This window comes from Callospermophilus lateralis, chromosome 5, assembly GCF_048772815.1.
Source record: "Callospermophilus lateralis isolate mCalLat2 chromosome 5, mCalLat2.hap1, whole genome shotgun sequence".
NCBI classification, from domain to species: Eukaryota; Metazoa; Chordata; class Mammalia; order Rodentia; family Sciuridae; genus Callospermophilus; species Callospermophilus lateralis.
In genome coordinates, this window is record NC_135309.1 from 109375600 (window position 1) to 109395054 (window position 19455).

General features: G+C 34.5%; 1 protein-coding gene across 2 annotated transcripts in view; it reads right to left on the reverse strand.

The window, feature by feature from the left end:
• The window catches only part of Fam169a (family with sequence similarity 169 member A), a 53366-nt gene that overhangs the window by 22272 nt on the left and 11639 nt on the right, over positions 1-19455 (reverse strand). For both annotated transcript variants that reach the window (XM_076857155.1, XM_076857154.1), the window contains one exon: positions 5600-5779. In XM_076857155.1, the coding sequence (XP_076713270.1) occupies positions 5600-5779 (180 nt within the window). The remainder of the gene's footprint in view (positions 1-5599; positions 5780-19455) is intronic.

A 19455-nucleotide genomic window follows, 5' to 3' on the forward strand; every position in this document is an offset into this window, starting at 1 on the left:
TTCTGATTAGGGGTGATCAAGCTGTAACTGCTCAGTCACCTAGGGTAAGGAAGACAAGGATGGTTACTGATGGACATATACCATAAGGAAGAAAGCAACCTCTGATTTCTATCCCCTGGGTTTGGTTTTGGTTTTGGGGTTTTTTTGTTGTTGTTTTGTTTTTTTTTTTTTGGGGGGGGGTGGGGGGGCGGTTAACCATAGCACAGAACAGAAACAAGCAACATAAGAAACTTAAATTATAGTCTCTGACTCCAGTCTTTTGATACAAAGCCCCTAAAACTCTTGTAATTTCCTGAGTGATGTGATTATTAAGAAAACCTTTTGAAAGTACAATAAAGATACTGTGTCCACCAAAAACTAAAAAATAAATATTAAAAAATTCTCTCTCTCTAAAAAAAATAAAATAAAAATAAAGGTATTTTGTCTAACTACAACTAAAAAATAAATATTGAAAAAAATTAAAAAAAAAAAAAGAAAACCTTTTGGTTTCTGCCCTGGTTCCTGAAACACAGCTCCTAACCCTTGTGAATAAAGGTGAACGGAGAATCCTTTGATCTAATATTTGGTCTCTGACCTCTGTTTCTGACAGAGAGCTCCTAAATTCCTTGGAATTTCCTGGGTGATAAGAGTGTTTTCTGTTCCAAAACAGCAACTCTTGGTGGAGACTGGTCACCAGAAAGTAAAGCCATGATAGAAATAAGCTTGGAGATTTCAGCTCCACTCCCCATTCTCTAGAGAGAGGATGCCCTTTATCACTCATATGAAATAAAATACATTAAGTAAATAATGTATTTGCTTAATAAGGTTGCTTAAATAAGGTTTGCTGTATGAAGTCTAACATTTATGCAGGTACACAGTTTGTATACACAGAAGTATGTCTGCAAAGATACATAAGAAACTGGCAATATTATTTGCCTCAGGAGCAGAAATGATGATTGAGAGGACAAAATGGTAAACTTTTTACTGAAACACTGTTCATATCTTACATTTTCTGACTGTACTTCCTATTTAGTGGAAATAACTCAGTTATTAAGTTACAAAATGTGACCAAAATAAATATTTAAAACAAAAATTTTTAACAAATTAACATAAATATGAAAATTATTGTTAAATTAAAAATAGGATAAGCCAATCCTAAAGAACCAAAGACCAAAGGTTTTCTCTGATATGCAGATGCTAATTCAAAATGGGGTGGGGGGAGAATAGAGGTATTTTGGACTAGATAGAGGGAAGTGAAGGGAGAGATGGCAAAGAGGTAGGAATGATAGCAGAATGAATCGGACACTATTACCATATGTGTATACATGATTACATGATCTGTGTCTTGTACAACCAGATGAATGGGAAGTTATACTCCATTTATGTATGATGTGTCAAAATGCATTCTACTGTCTTGTTTAACTAATTAGAATAAAAAAATATTAAAAAAAAACTGACAGGACAAAAAAATAAAATAAAATAAAAATAGGATAAGATGAACTAAGGTAGATTTTGGATATGTGACATTCTAATCTTAATATCCCTTAAATTTATTCAAAGTATTATCTTGTTTTGTTGTTGTTCTTGACAGCTATTTCAATTTGCATTATGTCACTCAAGGGAAAATTTAAGTTATAAGTTGAGTATCCTTTTTCCAAAATGCTAGGGACCAGAGTGATTCCAATTTCAGATATTGGGAGAACAAAGAGGTAGAAATATTTCATATACATAATGAGATATCTTGGATATGACCCAAATCAAAATGCAAAATTCATTTGTTTTATATACTCCTTATGCACATAACCTGAAGGTAATTTTACACAATATTTTAGATAATTTTGTGCATGAAACAATTTCATGGTGTAGAATTTTCACCTTGTGGCATTATATCAATTCTTTAAAAATTTCAAATATTAGAGTAATTCAGATTCTAGATTTTCAGATTAGGGATGCTCAATTAGTAATAATCTCAATAAGTATTTACAAAACTTCTTTTATTTTTTTTTAAGAGAGAGAGAGAGAGAGAGAATCTCTTTTTTTAATGTTTATTTCTTTTTTTTTTTTAGTTTTCGGCGGACACAATATCTTTGTATGTGGTGCTGAGGATCGAACCCAGGCCGCATGCATGCCAGGCAATCGAGCTACCGCTTGAGCCTCCCCAGCCCACAAAATTTCTTTTAATTGGTGAAAAGTCAGAGACTCTATTTGGCAGCAGAAATAGTTCCAAATTTTTTAAAAATCATACATTAACTAAGTTGTAGAAAATCTTGGCCTATTTATTTCATGTATCTACAGTACTATGCAAACCAATTTCATATACGAAGGTGATCATCTACTCTAGATCAACTCCCCCTCCCACACCTGGCACTCACTACCTATTTGGAGAGTGAACAAATTTATCTCTTTCTTTAAAAACCTGCAATGTAGCCAGGCACAACACACCTGTAATCCCAGTGACTCAGGAAGCAAAGGCAGGAGATCTTAGTTCAAAGCCAGCCTCAGCAACTTAGCAAGGCACTTAGCAACTCAGTGAGACCCTGTCCCCAAATAAAATACAAAAAAGGGCTGGGGATGTGGCCCCAGGGGTTAAGCACCCTGGTACAAAAAAAAAAAAAAAAACACTTGGAAAAAAAAAAAAAAACTTGCAATGTAAAACACTTCAATATTCCTAAAACATCCAAAAGTATTACTGGAAGCAACTGGAAATCATCAAAGAACTACTGGACATAACTGCAACATCAAGGAACTACTAATAAAGTTTAAAAATTGAATGAAATCTACCTTTTCAAATGTAGTAAGCACTGTTTCTTCCAACAGAGTCAGAAAGAGAAATATAGTGATGCAGGGACCACACAGATTAAAATAGAAATATTAGAAGGAAGACCAAAAAGAAGACAGAGAGGGGACAAGGAAGAAGGAGAAGGGAAGGGAAAAGGAAGACAGTCGGGAATAAAATGACCAAATTATGTTATGAGTATGTACAAATATGTCATGATGAATACTACTCTTATGTATAATTAAAATGTGCCAATAAAATTTATACTTTCAATTATTTTCAGATTTCAAATTCTTACAAAATTATATAAATGATATCAATAAAACACTGTGAGAAACTCTCTTATTTAAACTGAAGGAAAAATGAAGAGCTCAAGCTCATCAAGACTTCACAAAAAGACAGAAATCAGCAAATACTCATCTATAATTCATTCTTCTTGTCATTACAAAATCATAGAAAAGACTAATACTAAGAAGGTAATCTACCTGCAGGGGATGTCTTTGCATTCCTCTCCCAAATTCAGTAAAGGGGTAATTAAAATAATCTAATTCAGAATTATCCTAGGGCATGCAATGCCCATATTACTCCCCTGAATGGAGCTAGAGAGAAAATGATTCAAAATGGGCAGGTAACATCCAGCTTTTTGGATCACTTTTGATATTAGAGTGGGAGGGAGGACTTGGAATAAAAAGGTTTTCAGTGGAAATAAACATCGGATGTTGGACTGAAAAAAATCAGTAATAAATAATATTTTATATTTCTAAATTAATTATTTTACAGGATTAAATCTTACATCATTAAAAAAAAAAGGGAGCTGTATGGGCTTAAATCACCTAATGGTTTTTAAAACATCACCAAATGGTATATTTATTCAATAGAAACTAAACAATATTGAAAATTATTATAGTTATAATGAATCCACATTAATGACTTCCACAAATTTACAAGATGAATAAGGAAGTAAATTTCAGAAGAATTCACAGAATATATGTTTGTATAAAGTCTTAAAATACGTAAAACAATATAATATATTGTCTGATAATACACACATACGTATTAAAGGTCTAAGAAATGCATGGAAAAAGTAAATGCTAAACTGAGAATAGCACCTGTGTCATGAAAGGGAATGTGTTCAACTGAGTGAACAAGAGACTTCAAGTGTAGTAGCAACAATCCATTTCTCATGAAAGGTACATGCTGAAAGGTGTATGAGTACTTGTTACCTCATTCTTTATACTTTTTTTTTCTTTTTTTTTAAGTTTTGATGGACACAGTACTTTTATTTATTTATTTTACGTGGTGTTGAGGATCGAACCCAGTGCCTTATAACGTGTGAGGCAAGCACTCTGCCACTGAGACAAACCCCAGCCCTCTTTATACCTTTTTATGTCTGGAATTTTGTTTTTGTTCATTAAAAAGTTACCACAGACAGAGTCTAGGGCTATAGCTCAGTGATAGAGCGCTTGCCTTGCAGGTGTGAGGCCCTGGGTTCAATCCTCAGCACCACATAAAAATAAATAAAATAAAAGTATTGTGTCAAACTACACCTAAAAAAAATTTTTTTTAAAGATACCACAGACAAATAACCCAATGGAGGGAAAAAAATGGTCAAAAGATCTCAATACACATTTCTCCAAAAATGACATATAAATGGTCAATGCTAACATGAAAAGATGCTCAACATAAATCAAAACAATAAAATGCCATTTCATATTCACTAGGCTGACTGTAATAAAAACAGATAACAAATGTTGGCAAGAGGGTAGAGAATGTACACAATCCTATTGTTATGATGTGGATATGAAATATTCCCCAAAAGCTCATATATGGAACAATGTAAGAAAATTTAGAGGTGAAATGATCGGGGCATGAGAGCATTAATCCAATCAGTGATTTAATCCCCAGACAGGGATTAACTGCAGTGGTAATGGAAGGTAGATAGGTGGTGTGCCGTTAAGGTATATATTTTGTCGTAGTTGAGCACAGCAAGTGATATCTCTCTGTCTATGTCTGTCTCTGTCAGTATCTCTCTCTCTCTCTACTTCCAGGTGTCATGTTCCCAGGTGCTTCCCTCCACCACACCCTTCCACCATGATGTTCTGCCTCGCCTCAGGCCATGAAGAATGGAGTCAGCCATCTATGGATTGACAATCTTTTAAAACCATAAACCCCCAAATTAACTTTTCCTCCTTAAAATTGTTCTTGTCAGGTCTTTTGGTCACAATGATGAAAAAGCTGACTAAAACACTCACATACTGTTTATGGAAACACAAAATACTGCAATCATTCTGGATCAGAATGTTGTATATCTATACAATGGAATATTATTCAGCCATAAAAAGAAATGAAGTATTAATTTGGGCTACAACATGGATGAACTCTGAAAGCATTATGCTAAGAAAAAGCCAAATACAAAAGGTCATATACTACGTTATTTCATTTATATGAAATCTCTAGAATGGCTAAATCCAGAGACAGAAAATAGATAAGAGGTTGCCTATCATGGGATGTTAAAAAAAGGGGGGTTGAGGGGAATACAGCATGGCTTCTAATTGGTACAAGGTTTCTTTTGGGGTGATGAGAATGTTCTAGAGTTAGTACTTAGAGCTGCACAGCCGTGAACAATCACTGAATTGTACATGTTAATAGGGTGAATTTTATGGTATGAGCCACCATAATCCCCAAAAGTCATATATCTGAGATCAAGGCACATTTATAAAATTAAAAGAGTAAAAAATTCCAAATTTATTTAATATTGCTAATATACACTTATATAACATTCAGGAGAAACAAGCTGGAAGTGACAATAAGACCAGCTCACCCTTTTCAACTTACTCCACTGACCTGTATACATGAGAGAAGACAGTGGATACCGCAAACCAAGTGCATCTTCTGTGAAGGAATCTACGAAGTCTTCCAGCATATGAAGCCCAAAATCTTTGCCTCTGAATTTCTTTCTTATGAACATTGTATCAAGAACTGGCAGTTGGTAACTTTGGGTAAGAAATGAGGAACATATGCTTCCTGTAGTAGTAAGAACAGAAACCCAACAATTTTTCATATTAAAAAGTACATATATATTTAGTGAAACTGAGTTAACAATCTTCCCAAAAACATTTATTTTTTATACATCAAGAAGGTTAAAGCAATGTATGAATTTTATAACGTGTTTTCCACCTTTTACTACTTATCACAATGTATACATACAAGGAGAACTATGTATTTTCTTTGCCAACAGTATTATGTAACAAATACTGTTTACTGACATGTAAACAGTATACATATAGTCAACAGTATACTTGACTGTATGTACTATATGTACTATCATTGTCTGTAGACATACAACTTTCAAACTCAAATATCAAAATTTCAAATTCAAAACAGTATTTGATGATTTTGTAACCTTAAGTATTTACTTCAAACCTTAGAACCTGAACATTCAACATTGCCCTTCACTTTCTCCCTAATGAGTATCATCTCATTTGATCTATTTGTTAATGATAGAAAGTATTCAGTTCTCAAACTTTTAAGAACTCTGAATTAGACTAATTGGGGACATTAGAAATGGCTAAGTCGGCAAACTTTTTCTGTGAATATATTTCTAAATACATTTTATATGTCAGGAAATAATTTGTATTCTCCAAGTATGTCTCTATTGTAAAGTATGGCTGATTTCTTTTAAGAATCCTGGTATATATATTTGGGTTCTTACCACCCCAAATGGATATCTGAACTCCTTTAATATGCATGAAGACAGTCTGCAAGTTGAGGACAGATGACAGGGTTTCCCACTTTCCATTACTTTTAGAATTCATAATTAAAAAATCAATATTCTCCCTCTTGCCTCAAATAAACTAATTCATAGTATTTTGGAAAATTCTAACAATGTAGTTCCAATAAGAAACAAAATGTCAGATAATATCTCACTGACTTCTACCAATCATATCATTTGATGAGATGACTGATAAAACAAGATTTTACAGTTCAACCAAATAATATTGAATTATTTATGATTTAATTTATGATTTATGATTTAATTGGAGAATTTCAATAACTTCTTATAACAATCTCCAAGACAATCAATTAATGTAAATTTAGAGGGCTGGGGTTGTGGCTCATTGGTAGAGCGCTTGCCTAGGATGCATGTGGCCCTGGATTCGATCTTCGGCACTCCATAAAAAAATAAACAAATAAAATAAAGGTGCTATGTCCATCTACAACTAAAAAAAAAATTTAAAAATAAATAAACAATAAATAACTTTAGAATACATAATGAATATTTTATAATATACTTAGATCTTAATTACCAACATGGACTTAGAATGTTTCTAGGGGACTAAGTATCTTACATTAACCTAAAAGTAGTTCCATCAACACGCTTAAATGACCATTACTAGTTTTTAATGCCATGAAAACAGAGTTTTCTCATAGCAAAAGAGACATTATTAGTAGTAGCAGTTCAAGTTCAAAGTACACAAGAAGGACAAATAAGAAAAGGCACTATCTACCTGGTTTTCAATACAAAACCCAAAGATCTATAATTGTTAATTGTGTATGCCTTGAGTTTCTTACAAGAAAATACTAATTACATGAAGGAACTTTCCTATAAGTTGTCTTATTTCATAGTAATATTACTTCTAGGTGAGAAAAGGTAAATTCTTCAATCTAAAATGCTCACTTATGGAATAGTGTTCATGAAGTTTAAAGTTCTTACTACTATCAACTCATCACATACATGTTCATCTTAAAAATAGCATTCTGGTTCTCTTCACTTGCCTATACTTTAAATACTAAACCTCTACAGGGTTCAATGTACATGTTACCAGAAATACCAAAAGTTGCAGAAAGCATAATTACCTAGTTAAAAAAAAAAAAAAAAAAAAAACACAACCTGTGGCACCAGGTGAAGATTTCATTGAAATTGTTAACTTAAATCAAATTTCATAGCACATATGATAAACTGAATATTTGTATTCCTCAAAATTCCATCTTTGAGCTCCTCTCTACAAATGCTCTCTATGGGTAATCTTATCCATTCCCAAGGTTTCTGCCATTTATGCAAACATTAATGTCTATCTTTAACTTCTACAATGCAGGATAAATGTAAAGAAAGCAAAAGTCACATGAACATTTCTACAGCCAGAGAAAAAAACTTGACAAAGCCCAATAACCATGATAAAAATACTCACAATAACCTACAAAAAATATACTGCTAACATCATAGTAAATAGTAAAAGACTAGATATTTCTGCCTAATCAGGAATGAGACAAGGATGGTCACTCTTACTACCTACATGTACATGATATAATTTTGTATGAGCAAAAATATTAAGGAATCCATTAATAAACTATGAAAACTAAAAAACTACAAACATTGTTAAAAGAAATCAAAAACACCTAAGTAAAAGAAAAGTGATTCTATGTACATGGAGCTGAAAAGAAATTTTGACATTAAAATGTCAAAATTTCCCAAACTGGGCTAGGGTTGTAGCTCAGTGGTGGAGCACTTGCCTGGCACGCATAAAGCACTGGGTTCATGCCTCAGCACTGTATAAAAAGAAATAAATAAAAAATAAAGGTAATGTGTCCATCTACAACTAAAAAAAAAAAAATTAAAATAAAAAATAAATTTCCCAAACTGACCTATAGGTTTAAACGCCGAGCTAGATTTCTTCGCAAAACTAACTTGCTAATCCAAAAATTCACATGGACATACAAAAGATCCTAAAAACCAGAACAATTATGGCAAAAAACTTCCCAATTTCAAAACTTACTATAAATCTATGGTGATCAAGACAGTGCACTGATGGCAGGAATATAGATACAGGGTTCAACAGAACAGAAGTGAGGGTACAGAAACACTCTTTTATGGTCAATTAATATTCCTAGAGAGGAACAAGACAATTTTATAGGGGGAAGTCTTTCCAATGAACAGTGCCAGAACGACTGAATGTTCACAAACTCAAAAGAATCATGTTAGACCCTTCCTTGTACCATATACAAATCATAACAGCAAACAGACCACAAATTTAAATTAACGAGCTAAACTATAAATATCTTAGAAGAAAGCAAAGGTGTAAGCCTTCATCACCTTGAGTTAGACAAAGTCTTCTCAGAACACTAAAAGCACAAATGACAAAAGAAAAAGTAAATACAATGGACCGTATCAAGATGAAAAACTTACATGGTTCAAAGAAAACCATCCAGAAAATAAAAACACAACCCACAGAATGGGAAAAATTACTTCCAAATTACATATCAGAATAACTATATTCCAAATACTTAAAGAACTCTTACAACTCAAAGACAACAACTAGATTAGCTATTTCCAGGGACTGTGTGTACGAGAAAAAGGAATGACTGCTAATGAACACAAGGATTCTCTTTTTTTTCTTTTTTTCAAGTAATGGAAATGTTCTGGGGGCTGGGGATATAACTCAGTTGGCAGAGTGCTTGCCACGTAAGCACAAGGCCCTGGTTCAATCCCCAGCACCAAATAAATAAATAAGTGAGTGAGTGAGTGAATGTGGCACGTGATTCTGGATTGGATCCCCATTAAAGATTTAAAAAAAAAAAAAAAAAGGAAGAAAGAAAATGCTCTGGAATTAGATAGTAACTGAAAATAGAATGAGAAATGAAGACATGTACACATCTTTAAACATCATAGCAGCATCATTCAAAATAGCTTTAAAATCAAAAAGTTAATCAACTAATGAAAGACAAAACTGTTAAATCATATAAGAGAATATTATTTAATCATGAAAAGGAATGAAGTGCTGATACATGCTGCAATGCAAATGAGACTTGAATACATTATGCTAGGTAAAAGAATTCAGACCCAACTAGGCTCATATTATATTATTTCATTTATTTGAAATGTTCTAAATAGTACAAAGTTTCTTTTGGGGTGATGAAAACTACCTAGAATTGGTTGTGGTAGCAGTTGCACAATTGTGTAAATGCATTAAAAAAATTGAATCATACACCTTAAATGGGCAAATGGTGCCATATATGAATGTCTCAAAAGCCATCATAAATGTTAATAAAACAAAATAGCAATTTATACACGTGACTCCAATAAACCCTTTAGTCAGATTTTTCATAGACTGTTCTAAAAACAGTTCCTCCACCAGTTCACCAATTTCTCAGAAAACCTCACCATCATTTGCCTAGTTACCCAGAGCAAAAAGTCTAGAACCCGTCCTTGACTCCTTTCCAGTCCATGTACATCTATCAGAAAGTCTGAGGCAGTAATAACAATACTCCTATCCTAACTCCTTTTGCCCAAGCTCACCATCACCATTCACTAAGGGTTTCCACAACAACCAACAGAATTTTCAACCCTGCCATATCTCTGCATGCCTTCACCTGGTTTCCCACACAGCAGCCAGGGACCTTGTTTAATATATATTATATATATATATTTTAGTTGCAGTTGGACACAATACCCTTATCTATTTATTTTTGTGTGGTGCTAAGGATTGAACCCAGTGCCTCTACAACTGAGCCATAACCCCAGCCCCCAACCAGGGACCTTTTGGGGCCTGGTGTTATAAGATAATTCCACCCCCATTCTTCATGGTTTCCCATCATCCACAGGACAGATTTCAAACTCCTTCTTTGGCCTAAAGACCTTTCAGGATACAGCTCCTGACTCCCTCCAACTCCCTGTCATTCATTCCCTGTACTCTAACCACATCAGCCTTCTCCCTATTACTGAAGCACTCCAAACTTATCTCTGCCTCAGGGCTTCTGCATTAGTTCTTGTCTGCAAGTCTCTTCTGAAATTTCACACATTTCATCATTCTGTCACTTCCTTCCTTCAGAAAGGCTTCCCTAGCCATTATTTTAAAAATGATATCCACTCATACACACTCTAATCTTTTAATCCGCTAGACTTTTCTTCATAGCACCTGACAGAATATCATCGGCTTGTCCATTCATTGCTGTCTCCTCTAAAATCTAAAATTTCCTAAGGACAGAGCTTATGAAATTTTTACTGTCTCTCAATTTCTCCCTCTTAGCTCTCTCTCCTAACTCCCTGTCAGCCTCAGGTGACTTTTCTGTGTCAGCAGATTAACATTTCCTTTTAAACTTTCAGAAAATCAATGATCACATCTGAGGGGAATACCTTTTGCCAGCCCATTTCCTGGTTATGTCTGCTAACCTTAGGCTGTTTTCAGTAAGTGACATCCCTACATCAATATTCACACTTACACAATCTTTAAACAGTAGTGTTTTTTTTTAAATATATATTTTTTCGTTGTAGATGGACACAATATTTTTATTTATTTTTATGTGATGCTGAGGATCGAACCCAGTGCCTCACACATGTGAGGCAGGTGCTCTACCACTGAGCTACAGTCCCAGCCCTTTAAATAATAGTTTTGACTGAGTTCATCCACACTGAAAAAATTATACTGAGTTCTGGGGTCCACATACATATGCATGCCTCTCCCACATCCACCAGTTTACATTTCCAAGAATATATGTCTACTTGCATGTCCCACAGGAACACTGACCTTTCCATGTCAGACTTGAACACAAATATCACCAAAACTGCTCCTCCTTTTGTATTCTCAATGGCCAATACCTAGGTACCCACGCCAAACCAACTACATAACCCTGCTCCACCACTCCCTCCCCACACACAGGCAATGGAGTCACTGCACTGTCCACTGAAAAATCTGTTTCCATCTCTATTCCTACTGCTAATGACAGCCTTGACTTCCAAAGACAATTTTTCTACTCATCATCCAAGGCCTACAAAAATTATGTCCCTAAAATATTCAATCATGTTTCTCCATATATAAAATTCTTTGAGAGGTTGCTGGCCAATAAAATGCCAAACATCTTAGAGCATTTAAGACTTTTCACAATGAAATCTTCATCTATACCTCCCTTACTTTTTAGTCTCACAGCTTATTCAGGGTGTAGCCCAGATACACCCTAAACTTTCATGACTTTATATAGAAATAGTCTGTAAGTGTTTATTTAATAAGACTATTCTTTCCCTTTCTATCTTCTCTAACTATTGACAACCTACTTATCCCTCCAAAGACACTTTTAAATATCATTTTCTCAGTGACACATTTCTCCAGCTAGAATTAACTCTTCAATGAATGCTATTATTGACACCTCAAACACACCACTTAACAAACTGGACTGTAATTAGATGTTTACTGACTAAAGTTTTCTGCCTCGCTCACTAGATTTTTGGTACTTTGAGGGATGAACCCATAACCAGTTGGTCATCTTTGTGTCTCAATACTATCTCCTCAATAAACAAAGCCCTTAAAGGAAGTATGCTTTTTAGATAGCTTAGATCTTTACCTGAATAAAAAACCTATCTCATTTCTAACAGCACACTTCAGGAGCCCCAGACTCCCACTTGGCTTGCTCTATTCCCTAGGAAAATGACTATGACCTGGGAAGATGCTAAGTCCCTAACATATAACCACCAATAAACTTCAGCTACATTTTGCCTTTAGCTGTATCATCAGTCTTTATCATTCAATATAAAAATAATCTTAAAATAGATCAGAAATCTTAATTTTAGTAAACAGAAAGTAAGTAATGTGTCCAAAAATATAGGAAGACGGGAAATTTCCCTCAAAAAAGACTAAAAGTCATGAGGAGGGGGAAAAGCACTTCCATTATATTCGGTATTTCAAATGGAGACTACAAAAAGTAAATAAGGGGTTGGGGTTGGGGTTGTGGCTCAATGGCAGAGTGCTTGCCTTGCACGTGCAAGGCACTGGATTCGATCCTCAGCACCACATAAAAATAATAAAATGGAGGTGTTGTGCCCAACTACAAAAAACTATTTAAAAAACGTATGGGGCTGGAGTTGCTGTTCAGTGGTAAAGCACCTGCCTGGCATGTGTGAAGCCCTGGGTTCAATCCCCAGCACCACAGATAGATAGATAGATAGATAGATAGATAGATAGATAGATAGATAGATAATCTGCTGACAACTAAAAACATATTTTTAAAAACTGGCAAAAAACGAACAAGTACACCCCATAGTTCCAATTACAAATCCCTTTAGTGAATTAACCTTACTGTAGTTGTTTGAATTGTGCTTCCCCAAAGTATGGGTCTTCAGAGTATATCCAAATGGTTCAGTTGAAGCCAAATACTCAAGTGAATTTCCAAAATGCTAATTTTGGTTTTGGGGGTTTTGTTTGTTTCTCTCAGCTTGTCCACATTAAAGTGTGGTGTCAGCTTATACGAATGTATATATTTATACATTTCCTGACAAGGCAAAAAGTCGTAAAAATTAGGAAAGCAAGAATTATGCACTCAAAGAGAATATGAAGGCCATCTCAAAAGTGAGATTTTTATTATTAATAACAATATAAGACTTTCATTGTTTTCTAGTCAGCAGAGCCCTTTTAACAGCCCTCGTAATTAATGGGACGGCTGAAGATTATTATTAAAGTTCAGCTAGTTTTGTGGTAGACATTGATTAGACTCTGGGCATAGTTCCATCTTTTGAAAGATTTTGGTTTTCCATACTTGCATAAATATCAAAACAGATTCTACTGTCATGTATAACTAAAAAGAACAAATTTTAAAAAGAAAATATTTAGGTCTTATTTTAATTAAAGTTACACAGGTACAATAGCCCTAGAACACTTTTTAGGAAAAAAAAGCTGTTCTGTGACCCAGCCCCCTCTCTGATCCAGATTCCTAAATATACTTCGTATCCTCCAGATACTTACCTGGTCTTTCTCTTATTTACATCAACCCCTCCCAATGACTTGCTGCTACTTCTTTCATTTTAAGCAAAATCAACTGACTTCCCAGTATGAAAGAGAACTTAACTCTTAAATAGATTCACAGACCCTGATCTCAGCTCTACCATAAACATACTTCCTACACATGCCCCTATACAGTCACTCCAAAATAGTAATTTCTAATTTTAGTTAGTCATATCTATGTAAATACTTAAGACAACTAAGCCATGTGTTGTAATTGTTTCTTCCTTTCTGCATTTGCCATGTAAAGCTGCATTTGGCCATACTGGAAACAACAGGTCCAGAATTATGACACAGCTCTGGATCTGGGGGTCCCTTTTCTCTCCTTAGTTTCCTAATCTTTCTATTTTTCTTTATTGCTTTCTTATTTTGGTAGAGCACAAACTCTACTCATTTCTAAAAGAAAAATGCATGAAGGCTAAATTATTGAGACTGGTCAACTAGAAATTTTTTACTTTCACACTTCACTGAAACTTGAGGCACAGAATTACCCTAGAAATATTTTTTCTCAATATCTTAAAGTGCTGCACTTGAGAAATTATTATTATTCTGATTTTAGATCTTTCATATAAATCTTTCACTTTCTGGAAACCCACTGTCTTTTCTTTATCCCAAATCTTTGGAAATTTTATAATAATCTTAGTATAGGTGTACTGCTCTTCATCATGATAGATGCTCAATCTGGAAATGTTCTAATGTTCTATAGTTCTGAGAAATTTTCTTAAATTATTTCATTGGTAATTTCTTTTAGTTTCTCTGTTCTCTTCTTCAAACATTTATTCACATTGTTCCTCTATTTTTTTTCTTTTGTAGGGCTTTATTGTTGTTTCGCTCTCCGTTCTACTTAATTGCTCAATTTTATCTTCCTTGTACTATTTTTTTTTTTTTTTTGTAACAAGATTTGAACTCAGGAGTACTCAACCCCTAAGCCACATCCCTAGCCCTATTTTGTATTTTATTTAGAAACAGGGTCTCATTGAGTTGCTTAGCACATCACCATTGCTGAGGCTGCTTTGAACTCCCTATCCTCCTTCCTCAGCTTCCCAAGCTGGTGCGATTACAGGCTTGCACCAGTGCACCTGATTTTTGCATTAAATTTTAATATCCAAGAGGTCAATGAACATCCTTTTAATATATCTTGTTTTCATTTTCATGAAATGTATAATGGGGCATACTGACCATGAGCACCAAGGCAGGCTAATCTGGCCCTGGGGCCTTTCCCAACAGAAGCACTTAATATTTTTAGACTTTTGTTTTCTTCTTAACCTTGTCAAATTCCTCAAAAGAAAGTTTTTTGGTCATGTAACCATTAAAATAATTTTGAAATATCACATATTCACACATCTAACATTTCTATCTTAAGTTTCAATGATTACAAAGGATGTAAATTTTTGCATATTGTCAATATTAACTTTTTGAAAATATATTTAAGATAATTTTAAACTCACAAAAATTACAAAACTATTACAAAAACCTCTGTTCCCAAACATCCCCTAATATTAACATCTTCCATAGCCAAATATTATTATCAAAACCAGAAACTGATATTAAACCATTTACTATGGACTTTATTCGAATTTCAACAAATTTTCCACTAATGTCCTTTTTTTGTTGCAGAAACCTTTTTAAGTTTGGTTGCTTCAGGACTTCCAGATTCAGATTTCAGCATTCCATTTCCATAAGTTTAACCTTTTCCCAGACTATAATATTTGTTGTTACACCTACCCTCTTTTTCACTATGCCATTTTGGATTTATGCTATTTATGTTCTATTTTTAAAGAGAGTCTCAGAATCATGTTTCAAGATGTCCATGTAAACTCCTTTTAATAGAATTTAAAGGCATTGATAACAAAGGGCAATAAAGCACCATGAAAATACACTGCACTACAGAGTTCAGTTTGATAATTCCTTCAAGTAAAGTAACACAGCCCTCAATGAATATTCCTTTATGTTTTTGTTGTTTCTTTAGTGGTAATGAAAATGGGAACAGAGGATGGTGCATGTGTTCAAAACACCATCCTTTTTTTTTTTTTTTTTGCTTATTTTATTAGTGCATTATAGTTATATATAATGTGGGGCTCATTTTGACATGATCATACCTGCATGGAATATAATTTGCTCCATTTCAGTCCCTAGTACTTCTTCTTTTCCTCCCCTCCAACCTCCCCCTGTTCACTTCTCTCCTCTACTAGTTTTCCTTCAAATATATTGTTTTTTAAAGTGGTGTTTTACAGATACACAAAGATGGAATTCACTATGGAATATTCATATATGTACAACAGAATAATTTGGTCAATTTCATTCCACAATTCCTTCCTTCTCCTGACCCTCCTACCTCCCCCCATAATACCCTTCCTCTAGTACTGATCTCTCACCTATATTCACAGTATACTCCCCCCACACATGCATTTTTCTCCTGATTTTTCTCTAGCTTCCACATGAGAAAACATTTGACCCTTAAATGAATCAGGATTATTTCACTTAGCACGATGTTCTCTAGGTCCACATTTCCCAGCAAATGTCTTACTTTCATTATTCTTTATGGATAAACTCTCTTGTGTATATATGCCACATTTTCTTTATCCATTCATCTCGACAGACACCTAGGATGGTGCCATAACTTGGCTATTATTAGCTGTGCTGCTACAAACACTGGTGTGCCTGTTATCACAGAAGTATGCTAATTTTAGTTCTTTTGGATAAATACTAAGAAGTAGGATAGCTGGGTCATACAGTGGTTCTATTCCTAGTCTGCTGAAGAATCTATAAACTGCTTTCCAAAGTGATCCCACTATGGGGCTGGGGATGTGGCTCAAGCGGCAGCGCGCTCGCCTGGCATGCATGCGACCCGGGTTCGATCCTCAGCACCACATACAAACAAAGATGTTGTGTCCGCTGAAACAGAAAAATAAATATTAAAAAAAAAAAAACTCTCTCTCTTTAAAAAAAAAAAAAAAAAAAAAAGTGATCCTACTAATTTGTAGTCCAAACAACAATGTATGAGTATTGCTTTTCCCTCACATCCGACATCCGTGCCAGCATTTACTATTTGTATTTTTATCACTGTCACTCTAACTGGAGATGAATCTCAATGCAGTATTCATTTGCATTTCCTGACTGCTCAGGATGTTGAACATTTTTTCATGTATTTGTTGGCTGTTTTTATTTCTTCTTTTGAGAAAATGTCTCTTTAGCTCTTTTACCCATTTATTAATTAGATGAGGAGGTTTTGTTTTGTTTTGTTTTGCTGTTGAGTTCTTCATGTATTCTGGATATTAATCTCCTATGAGAGGAACAGCTGGCAAAGATTTTCCTTATACTCTGTAGACTCTCCCTTTATGCTCTAAACTATTTCCTTTGAATAATCTTTTTAATTTGATATCACCCCACTTACTGATTCTTGTTTTTATTTCTTGAGGTTTAAATGTCTTGTTAAGGAAGTTGGTGCCTGAGTCAATATGTTGGGAATGTTGGCCCTGTTTTCTTCTAGCATTTCAATAGTTTCTGGCTCAATTACTAGGTACTTTGATCCACTTTGATTTGACTTCTGTACAGGGTCAAAGATAAGGTTTAGTTTAATTCTTCTAACACATGGATATCAAGTTTTCCCAGAACCATTTGTTTAAAGGGCTATATTTTCTCCAACATATATTTCTGGCACCTTTGTTGAGTATCAGATGACTGTAAGCATGTGGGTCTCTGTCTTCTATTCTATCCCTCATTGGTCTTTATGTCTGTTTTGCTGTCAATACCATGCTGTTTTTATTACTATAGCTCTGTTACTGTATTTATATATTTTATATTGTTTTAATTTTTTTGTATTACTATTATTTTGAAATCAGGAATTGTGATGCCTCCACCACTGCTCTTCTTGCTCAGTACTGCTTTCACTGTTCTGTGTCTTTTAATGTTCCTAGTGAATTTTAAGGCTTGATTCTATGAAGAACCAATCCTCAGCTTTAACCAAAGCATCATCACTATAGCCATATCTTGACCCAATGCCCTGCCAATCAAAGTTCTTCAACATGCCACCCAATTTTTTTTATTTGTTTTGATTTGATTTTGATTTGATTTGTTTTGATTTGATTCTGTGGTACTGGGGATTGAACCCAGGGCCTCATACACGCAAGGCATAAGCTCTACTACTGGGCCAGCATATAAATTCTGAGAAGAGTTTGTAAAAAAAAAAAAAAAAAAAAAGGAGGTTGCAATGGTTTGAGGATGATGTGTCTCATCCAAAACTCATGTTGAAAGTTAATACTCATGAGATACTAAGAGGTGGAACCAGATGGAGCCTTTAAGAGGTGATCAGGGCTCTATCCTCATGAATGGATTAATGGGTTGAGAGTTGCATCTGCTTAAAAAACAACAAAAAAGCCAGTGAGGATAAGTCTCTCATGCTCCCTGTTTCTCACCATGTGATGCCTGTGCCACCTTGGGATTATTCTATCACCTGATGTAACCCCAGGAACAGAACTGTGAGCCAAAATAAACATATTTTCTTTAAAATTTACTCATTCTGCAGTATGGTATTATTATCAACAGAATATGACTAAGATATGTGTCTCAACTCCCAGTTATAAATGCAACTTGGATGGAAACTTTGAATACAAAGTTCTGTACCTCATATGAATGAATTTTGAATGGTATCATGCATGAGCTAAAAATATTAACATTGATCTAGAATTCTTTTACTCTTTCTTTGGCATAAGAAACCTTTTTCTGCAATTTTTATCCTTTTGTAAACTATTGTTGCAGACAGATTTTTATCACATAACAAACCCCCAAATGAAAAGATTACAAAGTGTGTGATTTTGCAAGCAGGAGCATTTTCAATTACTTTTCATTAAGTGCCTTCTTTTAACTCTTCAGTGCTATGCCAAAGACAAGTCCAAGACAAATGTTACCTGTGGCTTTAGCATCTATGGTTACTATGAATACCACGGAACGTACTGGTTCAAGAAAGGTAGTAATCTAATATTCCTAAACAGATTTGTTTTCCATTTGTTGCCAAATGTACATTGTATTCATTAAGTTATATACTACTGGTACAAAGGAAAGTAAGAATAAGATTCCTCCCCTTAAATAGACAACTAAAATGACTTTCTAAAAGGTAACCCAAGTCAGGCGTGGGTGGCACACACCTGTAATCCCAGCGAAAGTTAATACCCATGAAAAATACTCAGGAGAACTAGACAGGAGGATCGAGTGTTCAAACCCAGCCTCAGCAACTTGGCGAGGCCATAAGCAACTCAGCAAAACCCTATCTCTAAAAAAATTATTTTAAAAAAGATGTGGATCAGTGGTTAACTGTCCCTGGGTTCAATCCTGGTACCAAAAGTAAATAAATAAATAAAAATTGGAAAAAATATAAAAGATAACCTAAATACAAATTTGTAATATATCTAAACAGAGACAGGAAAACTTACTGTCCCTCAAAACTGTTTAAATAAAATCTTGTAGGCATCTGGGGAATATATGAAGTCAGAGAACAAGTGTTTGGTCTAGCTTCCTGAAGACTTTACTAATATTTTGCAGTGGAATGTTTTTAATCATGAATGAATCCTTGTAAAAATTATTATCTTAAAAATACATTAAGCCGAAGGCAGTGGCGCATGCCTGTAATCCCAGGGACTCAGGAGGTGAGACAGGAGGATCTTGAGTTCAAAGTCAGCCTCAGGAAATAGTGAGGCATTAATAAGCAACTCAGTGAGACCCTGTCTCTAAATAAAATACAAAATAAGGCTGGGGATGTGGCTCACTGGTCGAGTGACCCTGGTACGGTACCCCCCTCCAAAAAAAAAAAAAAAAAAGTTATAAGCTTAAATTAGTCTTCAGTTTTGTTTTTTGTTTTGTTTTCTACATTTCAAGTCAGTCACAGATTTTGACTTGAAATGTAGAAAATATGTTTTGTTGCTCTTTATTTGGAAGCAATAT